The sequence below is a fragment of the Pseudochaenichthys georgianus genome, chromosome 18 (assembly GCF_902827115.2).
Source record: "Pseudochaenichthys georgianus chromosome 18, fPseGeo1.2, whole genome shotgun sequence".
Taxonomy (NCBI): domain Eukaryota; kingdom Metazoa; phylum Chordata; class Actinopteri; order Perciformes; family Channichthyidae; genus Pseudochaenichthys; species Pseudochaenichthys georgianus.
The window spans coordinates 15,740,462-15,758,790 of record NC_047520.1 but is presented as its reverse complement, the minus strand read 5'-3'; the positions used below and the strand labels follow the sequence as shown (position 1 = coordinate 15,758,790).

Sequence of the window (18,329 nt, the reverse complement as noted above, 5' to 3'; positions counted from 1 at the left end):
GGTCCTATTGACTCTTTTAGTTCTTTTCGGACAGAGGTAATCTCGGAGCGTAGGCTGGAAGATAAAGAGTCAATTTTGCCAAAAATGTCGGCTTTCAGGGAGTCCATCATACTTTGTAAAAGTTCGGCGTCGAGTGCGTTAGCTTCAGCCACCCCTCGAGTAGCGTTAGCCGGGTCAGGCAAAGGCGAGGTTTTGCTGCGGCCTCCTTTCTGTGCTTCGGATTTTTGGCGAGCAGAAGACATTTCGGTTGTTTTGGTTAACAAAAGTCACGTACGACGAATCCTTAGTTTATGTTCTATTTAATTTCAACAATAAAATACCAAAATTGTGCAGGATTTATGAAATTAAGTCACATTCTCAGGAGCAGCGGAGAAACACGTCTTACATCCTCAGTGCCCGTGACTCCTCGACCTCCTTCTCACTCTTAAGGTTTTCCCTGCATCGTACCATTAACCATGCTCGACTGTCTCCAATAGTTTGAGATGGACTCTCAGATAAACCATCGCTGCTGTCAAAATACCTCATGTCAATCATTTGGAGACCATGACAATTGCCTATTTTCCAGGTTGATAACACGGCACTTGGACATTATCTACCAAGTTTTTCCGTCATCTGAAGAGGTCAGCATTTTCTCACACATCGCGATAACTTTAAAATTCCCACACAAAGCGGCATCAAAACACACGTGGCTGAATGTCCTACCTTGACCCCTCGCACTCTGAACTCGGCCAGGGCTCGGCTCATCTTGGAGGCTGCAGTCTGCAGGTCCTTCCCGCTGGCGATGACTTTCACCAGGAGGGAGTCGTAGTGGGGGGAGATAATGGCCCCTTGGAAGGCAGAGGCGCTGTCCAGGCGGATGCCCATGCCTTCGCCGCTTCGGAACACCTGGCAGGAAGAGAACAGTGGAGGGGTAAGTGACTAAATATGACAAAAATATCTCATGTTGCTGTAGTCCTGCCTGACGCCCACATTATTATTTTCAGCAGCACCTGGAAAATGGTTGATATACGTTAAAATTATCATTGACATTTAGATGGCCATTTAGAGGCCCAATTATGATTTTGGGGGGGGTTCTCCTTTTCCTGTAATATGTTGTATAGGTTTTTGTGCATGTAATTGGTCCCAATACGTAACACACACGCTTCTCTTGGCTAGCACTCTAACACATTGACCTTGAAAAGCTAAGGGGCGGGACATCTTTAAGCGGTTGACCAATCACAACAGAGCCAGCCAGCTAACCAATCAGAGCAGACTGGGCTCTGGTTTCAGACAGAGGGTGAAAAGAACAATTGTATAAAAGAGGCCCTTTAAGGTGTCATATGCTGTACACACAATGAAGCGCCCTGACTAATGTGTTGTACTCGGCTACATAAATACAAATGTGATTGAATGAGATGTATTACAAATGTAAAAATGACATTAAATATGAACCGCAAAACAAAATGGATACGCAAAATACTTATATATTATATATCATACTTAACTTCCTAAAGAGAAAGTCTGCAAAACACAATGAATCATTGTTCATCAGCACAGAGAGAATATAAATATAATATAGTGTTGTTTATTTTTATTAAGTTGGTTTCTGCTGCAGCTGGCATGAAAATACACCATCATTTGTCAATTTAAGAGAAAGTGTTTTCATTTGGGTTAATGTCGTCTCACCCATCACAGTCCAGTACTCCGAGTCTTTTAAAACCTGATAATCTTTAGAGGAAACACTAATACTTGTGTCAACTACATGCAACTGCTCTTCTTCTGTTATTAGCGTTATTTAAAGGGTTGAGCTAACTAGAGGGTAAAGCATGCACCCATTGATTGAGCGGTGCAATGATGCATGCTGGTGTCTTTATGAGTCCATTTGGATTGCAGTCTTGGACCTTTGTCGTATGTTTTGTATCATATTTTACTCTAAATGCCAGACACCTATAAATAATTTGTTGCTAATCCTTCCAATAGTGCACGATTTAGAGTGAAATGGTTATCTTTACTCTCGTCAGTTCAATATGTCAGTGCAGAGGCTGTTTCATTCCTCACTTTAATATATCAACACCCTTCAGATAGTTTGTTAAGTGGCTTGTAAGTGGAGTGTAATGTGAAAGACGCGGGAATGTAAAGCATCTATCGTTGTAGCCTGAGCGGAAATTAACCTGGAAGACAATGGCAGACACACATGAAAGAAAAGCAAAATAAACGGACATGAGAGGCGAGGGAAAACAAGCAAGAGATGAGTGAGCGGCGGAAAAGGCTGCAGTGCCCCAGAGCACTTGGCAGGAGAGGAGGAACGGAGATGTGAGGAGGAGTGAGGACTGTCCAACACCGCAACATATGGAGCCCCTCGAGGCCTGGAAGAGGAAGATGAGTAGATATTATAATTATAACAATGTTGTGCCACACTGACGATGTGCTGGTGATATTCTCAGACAGTGTGGAACTTTTATGGCCAACAATATTGTGTTTATCATCCTTATGCCCTTTACAAGACACCGTTTTATTGAGTGTGTTATTTCGTGCAATGTTGTCGGTCTCCAGGGGCTGGAAATCATAAAGAAAAACACCTCCCTCGGTAATGCATGTTAGTATGATGACAAATGGCCTACAGTATAGCAGCAAAATGCTCGGACAACCTATAAAAACAGTGCTGTACAACCATGTAATATTTCAATGCCTTACAAATATAAATATGCTAAATAGGAAAAACCAATAGACACAAACATACAATGAACATCAAATGTAGCAGGGAAGCACCCATCAATATACCATCAAGCTGAATGCTAAATCACTGCTTCCAGTGGACATTAATGCATTTTCCAATTGGGATTCATATTTAAAATATGTCTTAATCATATCACCGAGGAGGAGTTGATCTTTTAACATGAAATGGAGGTTCAGTTGAAAGGGACTGCATATCCAACTGTAAATGAATGAGATTCTGTAGCAGAGGACATTGCCACGAGTATTCCTTCCCACGCACACAGCCCCTAACTGAGCACTGTGCTGTTTCAAGGCTCATAGCCCCAATTTCCAGGCTGCCATTTTAATAAAGTCCGGCACTCCCCTTTGATTTGAAAGGCCCGAAGCAGGTCATCAGCACTTCAAGTGTCACCGAAATAGATTCCCATGTTCCACACTTGCGAGCATGTGAATAACTCTGCAAGCTGCTCTATAGTGGTTTTAAATTCAAAGGGTAGGTAAGGTATATCAGAAGGACACGATTAGAATAGGAAACCTTTAAAAAGATGTGCAATTATCAAGAGAGATTCAACAGCTGTGCTTACACAAAGGGTTTACTGAGGACACAATCATGTTTTTAATAATTACTGACTCCATTGTTGGTGGGCACAATTGTTCAAAATAGGCACCGAGGTCTAGAGGAAGGCACCACTCTCAGAATAACAAACATATTGGAAACTAGGTTACAACAGGAATGGAAAAATAAATGAGTGCAACGTTTCTTTATAACTTCTCCTTTCCGGAGTTTTTCTGTTGCCCACAGAAGTGTTTTGTAGACTTGAATTTATGATGGTCACATTTATCGTTGTTTTTCAGCCATATTTTTCGCCAACTCTGAGACACATTGCACAAGACTTGAGACGGTTGCCAACAGTCCCAAATGCCCCTGGGAACATCTACACTCTGTTTACTTTGCCTCTCTTTTCATTAAATGGTACTGTGAACAAAACATGTTTTACAATTGTTCTTTGCCTCCAGTTAACGCCGCAAGCCAAGCATATACGGTACACACAACACTGAGGGGCTGTTGGGCGGCTGTCCGGTGTTTCTTTCTATATTTTTGCATTTCATATCAAAACGCTTATAGAGAATACACAGTAAAACAGCATTCATAGCTCACACTGAAACTGGTGCTGCCCTATTAGCTCTGTCTCTGCATCCACACAAGTCAACAGAGCATCAAGGCTATTTTTAAGCAACAATATTTCAGCTGAATAATCACACAGTTTAGGCATTTGGCTAACACTTTATCCAGAACAAAGTGATAAAAGGGGAATGCGGAGGATCGGTGAGTGGCTCTGAGGCACTTCTGTTGCCTGACATCCCGACCTTTTTTGCTGACTTGCAGTTGCAGTGAAATGTTTGAACTCGTCAGGGCCACCCAGCAGTCTTTGAGTCAGGTTCTGCATCTGGGATGCTGCCAAAAAAAGTCAAAGGTAGCTTCGCCAAGGCCAAAAGCCCCATCGTGCAAAGCCTCATTTGTTTATTCGCCCCCAAAACGGCTCTATATTACACTGCACCAGTTGCATCACAAACCTTAAAGCATGATAATTATACTAAATACACCCACAACCTTCTATAAGCCCGAGGTAGCATTGCAGACTCTCATTGAACTGGAGCCAGACAAAGGAGCACGATATAGTGTATACATTTGCATATATATATACTGTTAAAGGCAATGGACAGCAATAAAGCAACTTGATGTGCAGACACAGAAGATATTTTGTCCTGAAATATTGTCCAATATTATTCTAAATCAAATTCCTGACTGTAAACAATCCTGTCCTGCTTGTGTCAGGAGACTAATCAAACAGCAGCAAGACAGATGTGAGCTGTTACACTTTACTGCACAGGCGTATGGGATGTGTAGTCCGACTGGAACCAAGCAAACTAGCAGCGCCTCGGTTATTGGAGCCACTCAGATGGAGGTTGTTTTGCAGAGTAATAAAAACAACACTGATTTTATTCCAGAGGGTTTTCCCATGTGTCCTGCATGGCCTTCAGGTTTCGAGTTAAATGAATCTCACGCAACGTTCCATGTGAGAGAATTTCCAAAAATGACTTCCCAAAAACTGTTCTTTGTTCATTATTTATGTGTGGAAGCATTTCCATATTTACTTTTCTCTACTATGTGCTAATGAGGGGTAATGCACTTTTATGCCGTGCCTCTGTGCATAGTGAATATAAAGCGTATTAATTTTGGCCTTGGGGCATATAGATATAAGAGATGAATGGTGCCACAACAACAGCCCGCAGAGACGAGGAAGTCCCTTTATCTCACACTCACACAACTGGGACTCAAACCAATGCAGTTCCACTGAAGACCCTGCAGAAACAGAGAGGAGAAAGAGATGCAGTACGGCAGCAGGTGAAGGGAAAGCCAAGTAGCCTTTTAATAATTAAAGTCAAGGTGTCGGCTTCTTTCAGCCCAGGGCGCTGTCTTACACGGAAACCCCACTTTCATCTCTTACACTCTCTCCATGTCATTGTCTCTCTCCGTCTTACATCCCTTTCTCTCACGCTAGCCACAGATACAGTAGGCCTGTTAATAATGTAAGTGGTAAAGCATTGGAAAGGTCTTGCTTACACCTATAAGCACTGATTTCCTTCCCATTGTCCTTCACATTCACCTGATGCTGCGGTCTGGCTCCTTATTTATAATAATCCACGCCTTTGTTCCTATAGATTCCCGTTTATCAGTCAATACACACAAACAGCAGTAAACAAGCCAACATCAGGACCTTTACTTTATTACTAGCTCACTGGATGCTTAGTGTGGTTGACACACTTTACTCTGCATTGTGTGAAAGACTCCTTTGTTCCTGCTTGTTATTTATCCGTCACCATCTCGCTGTGTAAATCCCCTTTCCATTTCTCAGTGCTTAAAGTATATCAGACACAAGGTCAGCGGTGTATTTCTCTGATGTGAAATAACTGCCATGGGTACGTTACAAATCCTCCCTGCAATTGATATATCTGAATTCTCTAAAAAATACTTTTGTTTTCAGGCAAGAAAGTCCATTTCTCCATTGATGCTCATGGATTTTTAAAATCGTCAAAATGGCTTCTGGATTGGTTTCAGAGGCCTGAGTCATAAAACGTAGTGTTTGGTGGATAGTGGAAAATGGAAATAAAAGAATAAGGCCAACAGCATGAAAAGTGAAGATACACGGTTCCATTGATGTACAAGAAAACCATTTGGATAAAATTCAAAAAATGTGGTGTTCTTAGTTGATCTGAATATCCATTTAAGGAAATAAACACATAGTGTATGCTCATGTTGGACACATTGCCAGAGGAGGTTTTACAAAACAAATGGGAGATAACTCCATATTTGGAATGTGTGTACATTAGTCACAGTGGCTTTGTTTCAGATCCTTGCTATTTATCATGGAGATACATATCACACTCACCATTGCTGAATTATATATGAACAAGAGAAATTGCTCTCTTTAGCCAAAGAGAAGAATTGTATTACACTCCATTTATCCAAAGGACTCATGAAATCTCCTCAAAACCGTTTATTCCGTTTAATCTAATTTTAAAAAGGAAGGATTTCCTCGACACCCACTCATCGGATTGACTCTACACACAAGTTTCTACTGACTATTATGTGTGTTATCAAGACTTGAATAGTCTTTTTATTTGCATTTTTCACAGCTGCCTTCTTTGAAAGTACATTCATTCATTTATTTGGTCTCATGCTGATATGGCTAACATATGCAAATAATTGCCCAAATACAACATACGGATAGGGATTCTCTGTTAGTTTCTCACAATGAGCAACCAATCTGTCATTGTACATACTCACTGGATCTATTGCTATTATATACATATTGATCAGTGCAGCTTTGAGGGGAATGAATTATGTTGTTTTTGTGCAGTATATCATGAACTACATTGTTTTGGTTAAATTAGCCATCCAGGTTTACAATGTAGCTATTACTCTTCCAAATATATTTAGTTATTGTAAATAGTATACACAAATTAGTCTCAGAATACATCTCTCAAGCTTAGTTTTTACTAGTTTGGTAAAATCCAATTGAAAATATGTTCATCTTGGCAAGACCTAAGCCAGACTAAACAGTGAATGTTAAGAAAATAAATGACTCACTGATTCGTCCCAATTTTGCAATATGTTGTAAATATAAAGTGTTTGTGAATGTTCCAGTAGATTGCTGCCTGCTTCCTTATTTAAAAAGAATCACTTGTAAATAGAAGGGGCTTGATTAGAGGGTCTCTGGTGGTTTCAAGCAATGACTGATCCTTAAAACGTTCTTAAAGTATGAAGCTTGGTAATGGCCCAACTCCTCAGGCTCTTTAAGTGGACCCAAGACCAGATTTCACACCAACTTGTAACAACAGTGAAATCTCTCCAAGAAGCTCTCGATGCCATTAAGTACATTTTGTCGTATCCCATGTTCCTAGGGTGGACTCCTCTACTAAGCCTTATTTATCTCCCTTTCCCCTCCCTAACCTTTCCCACGGCTTTCCCCCAACTGTCATTCCCAGTTTATTTTGCCTCTTTCCTTGTCAGGTGTTGTTTATGTATGGAGTTGAAGGAGAAAGCACACATGCAATGGAAGCTAATGTATGGAGAGGAAACAGTGAGACAACATGCTCCTCCTGCAGGATGCACACACACAGAAAGTGACAGCAATATCTGAGCTCATACTGATAGCGTAGCAATTAGAGAGGCAGAGGAGCAGACAGAGAGGCAGAGGCACAGAGAGGTAAAGAGAGTAATAAAGGAAAGGAGACAGAACAACACACAGAGATGAGGAGAGAAGAGAATATAAGTGCCATGTTAATGTTTGAAGTCGAGCCATGCGGATGACTGCGGGCAGGGAGAGCGGTGGCGAGGTGAGATGAGAAGTCAGGGAAGGAAGCGAGGCAGGGAGGACGGAGAGAATAAAGTTTGTTTTCCGGTAATTGTTGGTAACTGCTTTGGAATGGACATCATTAAAACGTTATACTGTTGATTTTAGCCTTTTCATATGGTCTAGCTGTATTACAGGATACAAACTGGATGAGGCCAAGTCCAAAACTCACCCTCACGGCCCATTTCAACCGTTTGAGTTTCCAAGAAAACTTTAGGGCTGGGGAAGAACACCAAAGCGAGGCAAACCAAAATAAAATTCTACTTGAAATAAGAAATGCACCGATATTGGGCAGATACTGACACAAATATCTGGATCGGATGTGATAATTGGGGCAAATAATGTGCATTATATACTAGAATATGAATACATGTGTAGACCCATATGTTGCTGCATTTAAACAAATATTTCCATCATTTTTGTTTTTACCAAGGTGATGGTTAATACGGAACAATCCAGTAAAATCATATCTACATTATTGTTATATTTAGTTTTAGTCCAGCCTGATGTTGCCTTAGACTTGGTTACATCATTACTTCCAATTCAACTTTAACTTATTTGACACGGTATCTAGTGCATACTTTAAAACTTGGTCACTAGTTTTTATCTCAAAAGCATCCTCCTACTTTTTCCTTCCATGGCTAAAAGCGTAAGTGGGTTGACTCCCAAGGAATTTGTTGACGGTTTATTTTAAGCGACTGAAAGATCCGGCCACCTCATGGATTTAATTACTCATGTCCTTTTGCCAGGGTGTCTTGCTGTCTCAGTTGACTTGAATGCTTGTCCATATAATGTAACTGCAACTTGCTGAATAAAAATATGGCATGGTGAGGCCCCTGAACCAGCATGTTCACAACCATTTTATTCAGGAAAATATGTGTCTATTCTTACTTCAGCTACACTGTAAAATATGACCATGATTTCACAATATTTAGCTGTAATATTTTACGATAAATTAATATTTTACCACTTTACAGTCTTTACCTGTAATGTTCACAATATAATACTGTAATTTTGATGAATTTCACAGTGAAATCAATGCAGACAGTTAATTACAGGATACATTATTACCAGGATTTCACAACATGTTACTGTATTACTTCACTGTAAAATACTGTATTCAGACCATCCTCTGTGATAACAACAAATTACCATTGTAATTCAACGCATTTTGTTCCCCTTTAATTAAATGAAGCGTGGCGTTATAAACCCCCATGTCAGCACATTCTTTAGAAAACTCCTTGACTTCGAGTGGATGTCTATGTAGACCTGTCCAAGACTAATGTAAGACACTCACAGTCTGTAGAAAGTGTCATGTGAAATGTACTTTGCACTTGAATGGAGGAATACAAAGTTAAAATGGGTATTTTCTTTGTTTTTCTTTGTTGATTGAGCAGATTCAAATGTGTAGTTATGGTAAAATCCCAGTTAATTAGTCAAATTTACAATATATTATAGTATTATTTACAGTAAATTACTGGCTACTGTGTTGCATTACTTCTACAGTAAAAGTGTGAAAATACAGGTAATTACTGTAATTTATGTACAGCAAGGTACCATAATACCACAGCTCTGTAGTGCTATATCACAGTACTTCCATGGGCATGGCAACTGTTAAAGGAATGGTATGCTCATGACACTAATTTTTTAAAAATTATCATCCGATAAAACAGACCAGTCTCTGCCAGTCTCTCTTTTTTTTTTTTTAATCCGATGACATTATCAGTGATTTTAAACTGATTATATACCGAAATAACATCAACACTGTGGGCGCCGCCATTTCCCGGACGTGACGTAATCCATGCGTTTGGTTTTCGAAGACACGTTGATCTCCATGTTATTTACTGTAGTTTCTCTCTTCAAATATGCCTCACTGTATCGCGAAATATTGCCATAATTCGGATAGGAACAATCCACGGAATGCTCGGTTCCATCTGTTGCCAAAAGGTAAGCATAAGAAGTACATTCGGAGGCAGTGGCTAGCGAAATGTGGCCGGCCCGAACCGAGAGATTTACAGGCTCATGTATGCAGCGAACATTTCACATTTCCGGACGACTACTCTGAGAGTATGATCAAACATAACATGGGATTTAAAGAACAACCATTACTCAATGGAGATGCAGTACCATCGGTCTTTCTGGTGTCATCACCGACCAGGACACCAGTTCGGCCAGTAGAGAAATCGCCCTCTGCAAGTGTGAAGCGACGGAGGAGCAGAAGTAGTGCTCGGAGTAAGAATAAGGTATGTTATAGCGCATTTCCATTGCAGCGGCTAGCCCCGTTTTAACGTCCAGGCCAGGACAGTTTTTGGTGGCCTTTCCATATAGCGTAGTACCGGCTAGTGTGTATTTCCCCCCAGTTTTTCCGGCCCCATAACATCGTGATTCTACGGCCAGGGACAACGAAGCTGAGTATGCTAAACTAGAGAGGGAATCGCTAGCAAGGGTGGTACTACATGCATACATATAGTATCTTATATCATCTTCCCATTATACACACATGCATTTCCAAACATTTGGACTACCTATGTTGCAAATGTATTATCTTTTCAATTTATACACGGCATCTATTGCACGTCTGTCCGTCCTGGGAGAGGGATCCCTCCTCTGTTGCTCTCCCTGAGGTTTCTCCCATGTTCCCTTTAAACTGTGGGTTTTCTTCGGAAGTTTTTCCTTGTACGATGTGAGGGTCTACGGACAGAGGGTGTCGTATTGTCATACTGATATGTATGGCTGAATTCCCCCATCCAATCTCTTCACATTGGTCAAAACTTGTTCCTCTGCTGACGAGTCTGAACTGAAATACTCCGTGTGTTGACAAAGTGAACGCATGGATGACGTCACGACCATCACGTGACTACTGAAAATGGCAAACATGGCGGCGGCCAGACGGAATATACAGGTCTTGATAAAAAAGAGCTATAAAATCATTATTTACCGGGGAATATCGCTGATTTCTTCAGGGTATGGTTTAAACATAACGTTTCACTAAATACTGAAGTTTTGATTAATTATCTAATGAGTGGACCATTCCTTTAAGTCACAGTATGTAGTTGTACTTTTATTGTAATTTACTGTAAAATATCTACAGTAAATTACTGTGAAATATTTACAGTAAAATACTGGGAAATCCATGCAACTAGTAGCCAGTAATTTACTGTAAATGTACAGCAAAAAATGTTACAGTGTAGGATTCAAAATGTATTTGTATTTCTTAAAAAAAAGGCATCAATAGGATATATTTTCCATGTATTTATTATCACGGTCAGCATTCAGGATTATCTGCCCTAAGTGAGAAAAACACCTGAATATATCATGTCCTGTCTGGCATAACAAATCATTGTATGGCTTTCAATTGGATTAGGATGTAAAAGCAAGCCATTGGTAGAGAAAAAGTGTGAAAGTTGCGGGGGGAGAAATGTGACCAGTTATCAAAATTACTAACAGGATGATATCTTAGTACAACACCTCAGCTTTGTAATGCTCACACAACTCAAATCATACACATAAGCAAAACACATGCTTGGAAAAAAGCAATAGTAAATACATTTTCATAAATCCACAGCTGCAGAGGAAACAACCATGCAGTATAAATGCTATATTGAAATGTTTCTTCTTCTGGATGTTGTGAAAAGATGTTGCTTTTGCAGTGATTTAATGTGTATCTTCATTGTTCCTGACTTGGAGCATTTTACAGTTGTTGTGAAAGAGACTTTTGGACTTTCTTTGCACTTGGACAAAAAAAATATGTGAAAAGTACCGGAACAAGGACTCATACTGCAGCTGTTGAGAATTCACATTCTTTTTGAAGCAGCCCATGAACACAATTGCCCCATACAATCCTCTTACATCCACAAAGTCCATTGTCTTCAGAGGCTGAGATAAACTGGCTGGATGTCAATGGTTTAGTCATGCAATATCACTGGTTTGGCTCCACCCAGGAGACAGGAGAGCTAGCCAAAGGATGGGAAAGGACGTGGACTGCCAACTAGTGTAATGTAAAGTGGGAGGTGTTTGGTAACGTGGTCAAACAGGACAAGGCCGGGATGCAATATGAAGTCTTATAGTGCAGGTATGAATCCTAAAACCCTAAAATGACTCAGCATATCACCACTTCCAGTTCCCTTTAACTGAAGTGAATGGTTTTTTTAAGGTCTGTGTTTAAAACAAGCTTAAGAAATGTTAAGGAGGTGAAATACGGCAATAAATACCCCACTGAATGGGCTATTGCTAACGAGTGACTGAATGAGACGACTAAAGGTCATCACGCTGAACGTTAGCCACCTTTAGCTAAGCCGTGGTGATAATGTCATGGGACCGTGTTGTAGTTCCTTATAGCCTAACATTAGCTTTGTACTTCTGGAGATTGAATTTGCTTGCTTCGAAAACCACAAACTGATGTTAATATGTGGAGATTACCCTGCTGAACAAACCAAGCATTGTAAACCTGTGTTTGCCATAGATCTTGTTTTCTGCAATATTCAAATATCCAATTTAAAAATCTCATTAGTTTTTGTCGAGGCAACCAGGGAGATGCTAACTTCCAAGTTGGCCTACAAAGATATGTCATCCACAGCTCTATTGTGTTTGATTTTACTGTCAAATGTATGTTTTCCTGCAGTTTATTGGACTAGACAGATGATTTCTTCTGGGATGGATGATAAGGTTGATCTGAATTTTGGATTGCAGAAATCTATACGTAGTGTAAATATATGTACATATGATATATGCATGTAATTTATGCATGTGTGCCCATGCTTTTCCCTCAGCCCCCCTAGTGCTTCCTGTAGATCATCACTCCCTTACTGGATTATTGAAGACACCAAAAGGTCACACAAGTGTTACTATTGGCTCACAGCAAGAGGCGCCTCACATTGATCTGCTTTTATATTGACCATGATTACATCGATTCAGAAACCGATGCCTGTAGTGGATCGTTAAGGAGACTCCCTCGCACTTCACTATCGCACATAAAGTACAGATACTAAAGCAGTTTCCCTTGGTTTTAAATCATTACTGAAAGCTCCCCTGTGAGTTATCCGCTGCGCTGTGATGAATTTCTCCAGCCGTCCTGATTGGTGACCCATACGCTGACAGACAGGCATTATTGGTCTCACTTTAATTAAAAGTAATTCCTCGTCTTCTCAAACAAGTCATTCCAAAAGCTAGAACATGAGCCAAGACCAATCCATTTTCATTTGCATAGTTTACTAGGGATATCTTGCCTTCGTGAAGAACAGCATTAGTTTTGGTGTGATTGTATAGTATTTTAAGCAAGATGTGATTGTAGTTTAAGCTCTTCTTCTTACCTACAAGTAGGTTTATTTTAAAGACAAACAACCATGAGCCAACCAAGGTATCTGTACATAATAAACATTCTATCTCAAGAAAAAGTGAATATATACAGATGGTCAAATAAACGTCCTGACTTCCTTACCTTAGTAATGTTAGAACGGCAAAGTAAACTCAATTTTGATGTGATTTTTTGGCCTTTTAAGCTACATTGGATTCTCTTCTGGCCTTTTTGTTCTATCCCAGGTGTATAAAGAAACAACCTGCACTTTCTATCTAAAGAAAACATGGACATATACTGTACAGTCAAATCAACTTCCAGACTGCAGCACTGTCGCCTCTGTTTTGGCCACCTTGCAGGTTTTGCTGACATTTTATTGTGTGGCTGTGTTTGACGTGCGCTTGTCCAGAGTTTGCCTGGCATACACAGCCGCTCGATTACCTGAATCCAAAATACAACCACTCCACGCCCCTCCCTCTTTTTGAATTTTCCTCCTATCCTTTCAATTTCACCTTCATTTCCTGCCTCTGTACAGGCTCCATTTTTCCTCATCTCACAAAACCATTATCTACCTCTCTCACCCTTTTCCTCCAGCTTTGAGTCCCCAAGGCATTCCTGGCACTATTTACCCTTTTATTCTTACTTTATGTAAACTCTTTCATTTCTCCCTTCCTTTCTTCCTCTGAATCGGAGTGCTTCTTTTTCCTTCTGTCCTCCTTATTCCTCTAATCATTATCCTTTTCTGGCATCTTAGACCACCAACAGTGCAATAACAGTCCATGGCTCGAAATGTGTTTGCATGTGCGTGTCCTTCATAACAAAACCATATTCATTATTAAGCACCAACTACTTTGACACTATAAAAAGACACACTCGCAAACAGCGGCTCCCACAAAAGCCTTCCTTTCAGTCCTTTTCATCATTTTTTTGATACCCGACTAAATTGGCTTCTCCTTCGAATCCTCTCAGCGTGTGTGTGCTCCAGACGGTGGTATAATGACCCTAATGAGCAATAGAAGATCTGTGCTGCTCTTCCTTTTTTCCTCCTTTTAATTTTCACCCTTTTTCTCGCTCTCAACATTTCCATCAATTATCGCCCATTCTGCCTTGCCTCCTTCTCCTCCGAACACTCTCTCATGTTCCTCTCTGTTCACACTCTCCTTGCATTTCCTCTTATTTCCACTCTTTCCCGTCGTCTACTCTCATCTCCCCTCCACTCCTGTGTTTTTCTTACGTCTCCTCCCCTCATGTCACAATTCACCTGCCACTTGAATTCTCTTCTTTCCCTCACAAATCTCCTTTTCTCCTCCCATCAAATATTCTCTCATTACACAGTCCCTTATAATTTCCTTGTCAGACATCAGCTCCACTCACCTCCTTCCTTTTCATGAAAAAGTGTGTAAAAAGAACAGCTTTAAGTGTCCCAGCTGCTCAAAATGGTTAGCCTAAAATGTTCGTGTTGTGTTGCAAACACATACACGGAATAAAATCATACTCTCAGGAAGTAAATACATGGACGCAGATGCCAGCTTACTGCCCCACACATACACAGTCACTCTTATCGCTCGTGCAGTATTAAACATCAGTGCAACCATTAGAGTCAGTGGCAACCAGATGTCTGTGACTGCACTACAAGCTGTTTGGGGGCTTTGGAGGTGGAATGGACACACACATTGGTACATAAGCTGTCAACATTTGGATGACCCTTCAGCCGTGCCACATACAGGTTCATACAAGATAGGATACTTCTGCTTTAAATAAACAAAATGTCCAGATATGGTCGGACGGACACCAACTCACAGCCATTCTGACAATATGAACACACACTTATGTTCCAGATTTCTCTACCTACACGATTCAGAAAACAACTAGTGATGTCTCAACAGTAAAAATAGAGCACAGCCATGAGAGAACAACCGCAAACATGACAACCCGGCCCTGTTCCAGGAACATTCTCAATGTTTCATCACCTTGGGGAAACTGATGAATTTGAGGTTTAAATATAGAAAGCTTGGCGAGTGTCCTCATTGAGCTTAAAATGCATCCTAACTGCTCCTCTATCTGGTTTTTTAAATATTTAAAGACTCATATTTACAAATACACAGGTCATATACAGCCAGTGAGTAAGTGTGCAAGACCATTGAAAAGAAATGTCCATTGACTAAGTTAGCTGAGAGGTTTGCTGCCGTCTTTTGTCCGTACTTAACAATTTTTTCTTGAAAGAGTGACCGGCATGGCTTTATGGATTGGCGTTGGTAGTTGGTCATACACCACTTTGGCCCCGTAAAATATTTCAGCAGCTATTGCTAAGGATTGCAATAACATGTGGGGTATGCATGCTCCCCAGAGGATGGATCCTACAGAAAATGGTAATCCCTTGACATTTAGCACTTTGGTGGCGCTGGAGTGGTTTAGGGGGAATTGCCTTGCCAACCAATTGATAGATTGCCACAAAACGTTATTCATAACAAGATGGAGTTCAATAACGTTGGCAATTTCTCCTGACTACCTGCACTATCTGTTGTCAGCGGTGATGTGCTAAACCGCTAGCATGTCAAACAAATCTACATTTTGAAAACGTGTTCACGCATTTGGTAGCATGTTCCAAACGGTGTGACATTTATCCTTTGGATGTCCTCCAAGTCAGAGGAAGTTATTTGGATAATCTAGCAGTGTGCTTGACGTCACACTGCTGGTGCAATATTAAAGGCATTTTTTCCCCGCACCTGGCACTTCTTCCCCTGTGGCGCAGGCCTTGGCTATTTCTCCGGCTCGTCTCCGCTCCTTCCCTTCGGGCTCAGTCAAAAGTTCAAACCATCTTTAAACTTTCATCATTGCTGCCGAGTCACTCCCTATCTTCCTCAGCGTGACAACGCCAAACATGTATTCAGGCTACAACTATTCCCCACCTAACCCCAGGAGAGCTTCCTTTTTATTTCCACAAACTTTTTCTAAAGAAATGGAACAACATGTTGCTTCAATGTCTTGTTTAATGCAAAACAATGCGATCCATCTGCTCGGGAAACCAGTATTAGCTAAATGCCTTGTTTAATTACTCAACGTGCATTGCAATGAAATATTTACATGCGATGCAAAACCTTTGATGATGATAGAGCTGGAGTGATCCTGGGGTAATTAACAGACTACACACAACATCCAAGTGTGAAACCATTCAGGGTATTTAAATAATGAGTGTGCTACATAGCAAACTCTTACTTGCAAACATGTTAAAAGGGCTGCTCTTCATATAAATCACTTCATCTATAAATAACCCATGCATTAATATGTAGAAAAAAGCCTTCAAAATAAAAACAGGGGCTATAAAAAGTTATTAAAAAAAGGAAGCTATTTTCTGAGGTTTCCTTAGTTGCTGTTAATTTGAAGCAAATCATAAAAAACATTTAAAATAAATCAAAAACATATGGTTGTTATGGTATAGAAATGAAATACAGAGCAGGGCTAAAAGTCAAATCAAAGTAAGCCACATTTCTTTAATTGTAAATCCAAACTTAATAGTTTTACCCCCAACAGGCCAACTTTCATAACTCCATTAAAAGTTCAAATCACATCATTTAGCATTTAATTAACATAAATACAGTTTTCACAGACCGAACATAAGGTGAGATGATTCATTATATGTTGTGCAACTGCAAACCAACAAACTTAATTAAAATGTAATATTCCTGCCATGGTCTTGACATTTTTAGATACGACAATCGACACAATCAGTTGGGTTGATAGCAATGCATTTGAACCATTGCACGGGGCATTCATCTTTTAAATCATGAACCTCTATGGGACATATGAGGTCATTTCACCTGAGCTCGCCCCCCTTCTATCCATTCCCTGTCTTATAGGCAGTGCATCATGCAGTACACACAGGAGCATTAACACTCAGAGCAGCGATGATATGCAGGCAGTGAAAGCTGCCAGTTTGGCACTCGTGTTGTCGTACGCCCAAGCAGGCAGAAGTAACACCAAAGTGATACAATTAGAGAGGGAGGGGGTGAGCGAGAGGAGGTGGGGGGGGGGTGAGAGACGCAGACAGAATGACAGCAGCAGAACAGAGGAAATTATATACGAGGGGGAAATAACATGTGAGTGTTTGTGGTTTTAGCGTGTTGTCCTGCAGTTCACGTGGAAACACAACACAAAGCAAGCTGACAATCCTACATGGCGCACTGCCAATCATTCCTCTCTGGCCCTTTGCTGCCTTCCCTCTCTGTACGTTACATACAAAACACAGCAGCATCCGTTCCTTACTAAGTAGGTCACTACACCTCCACTGCTCCTTCCCTCAGAGTCTCTCCTCCCTCCTTTCGTTGCACCATCTTAATTCTCACTCTGCGTTCCTGCCAGCCTCCTCTTCCTACCTGCTTCGCCTTCCGTTTATTTTCCACGTTGCTTATTATAATTTTACTGTTACCTCAGCCAAGGAGATTATGTTTTCAGTTTGTCAGCAAGATGACAGAAAAACTACTGCGACTGTTTTTCATAAAGTGTAGCACGGGCCAAGGAAGATGCCATTACATTTGGAGAGGCTCTGAGTGATAGCGCGGATATACACATTAATGCAGCTTTGAGGAAGGTCTGGGCTCTACAAATGCCCTTCTAGTTATTTAGTTTGAAATCCAGTACAGCTGTAAGTAAAGCACATGTGCCCGGATTGAAAATGTTTAACAGTGTAAAGGACCTCGTATTTTTAAACATTACCAGAAATTGTTTCCTGAATATTTGACCCTGGTTGATCATTTGTTCAGCATTCTCTTATTTGCAATTCAGAAAAAATGTTTGCCTGAATATTTAAAACCCATGACTGGCATCCTAGAGACAAGAGTCCATTTGGGTAACATTTGGGTTTTGCATTTTAATTGAATAAACCTGAGCAATAACAGTTTATAGCGAGTATGGAAAATAAAAGTTGTAACAAGCAGTAGCCCACACACTTATACAAAAACACACTTTATAAAGTCAGGCAACACTAGCCAGGCTTCGTGTGATTCTGTTTATTTGTACCTTACTTTGACCATCCGTTCGCTGTTATTGATCATTGTGGAGAGAGGCAGACGTTTTGTTTTGTATTATAGCAGCTATCGGATGGAATCAATACATGGGCTGCACAGGTTGTCATGTCCGACTATCACAAGTAGAATCATAATGAGAAATACGCCGGTAAAATGTGCCTGTAGAAAACGGCTTATGCCACGATAGGATAGCAACAAGTAGTCAAGATAGTCAGTTTGGCTTCGGTTGCTATGCTAACATCACCCATTTTATACCAGAGAAACTTTCAGAACAGCGTTGTGATGCCAAACAGCGGGCAGCACTGCAGCGGTCGGTAAATGCCGCTGAAACACATTAATAAACAATGAACCACGGCACTCTGGAGAAAAGTACAAGGGTTGAGAAGTAGTTATTTAATG

The 18,329-nt window shown here is 40.6% G+C and overlaps 1 protein-coding gene across 3 annotated transcripts in view; it reads right to left on the bottom strand.

Annotated features, from left to right (window-relative positions):
* The window catches only part of pcxb (pyruvate carboxylase b), a 331,727-nt gene that overhangs the window by 170,997 nt on the left and 142,401 nt on the right, over positions 1–18,329 (bottom strand). For all 3 annotated transcript variants that reach the window (XM_071206476.1, XM_071206477.1, XM_071206478.1), the window contains exon 12: positions 703–885. In XM_071206476.1, coding sequence (XP_071062577.1) covers positions 703–885 — 183 coding nt within the window. The remainder of the gene's footprint in view (positions 1–702; positions 886–18,329) is intronic.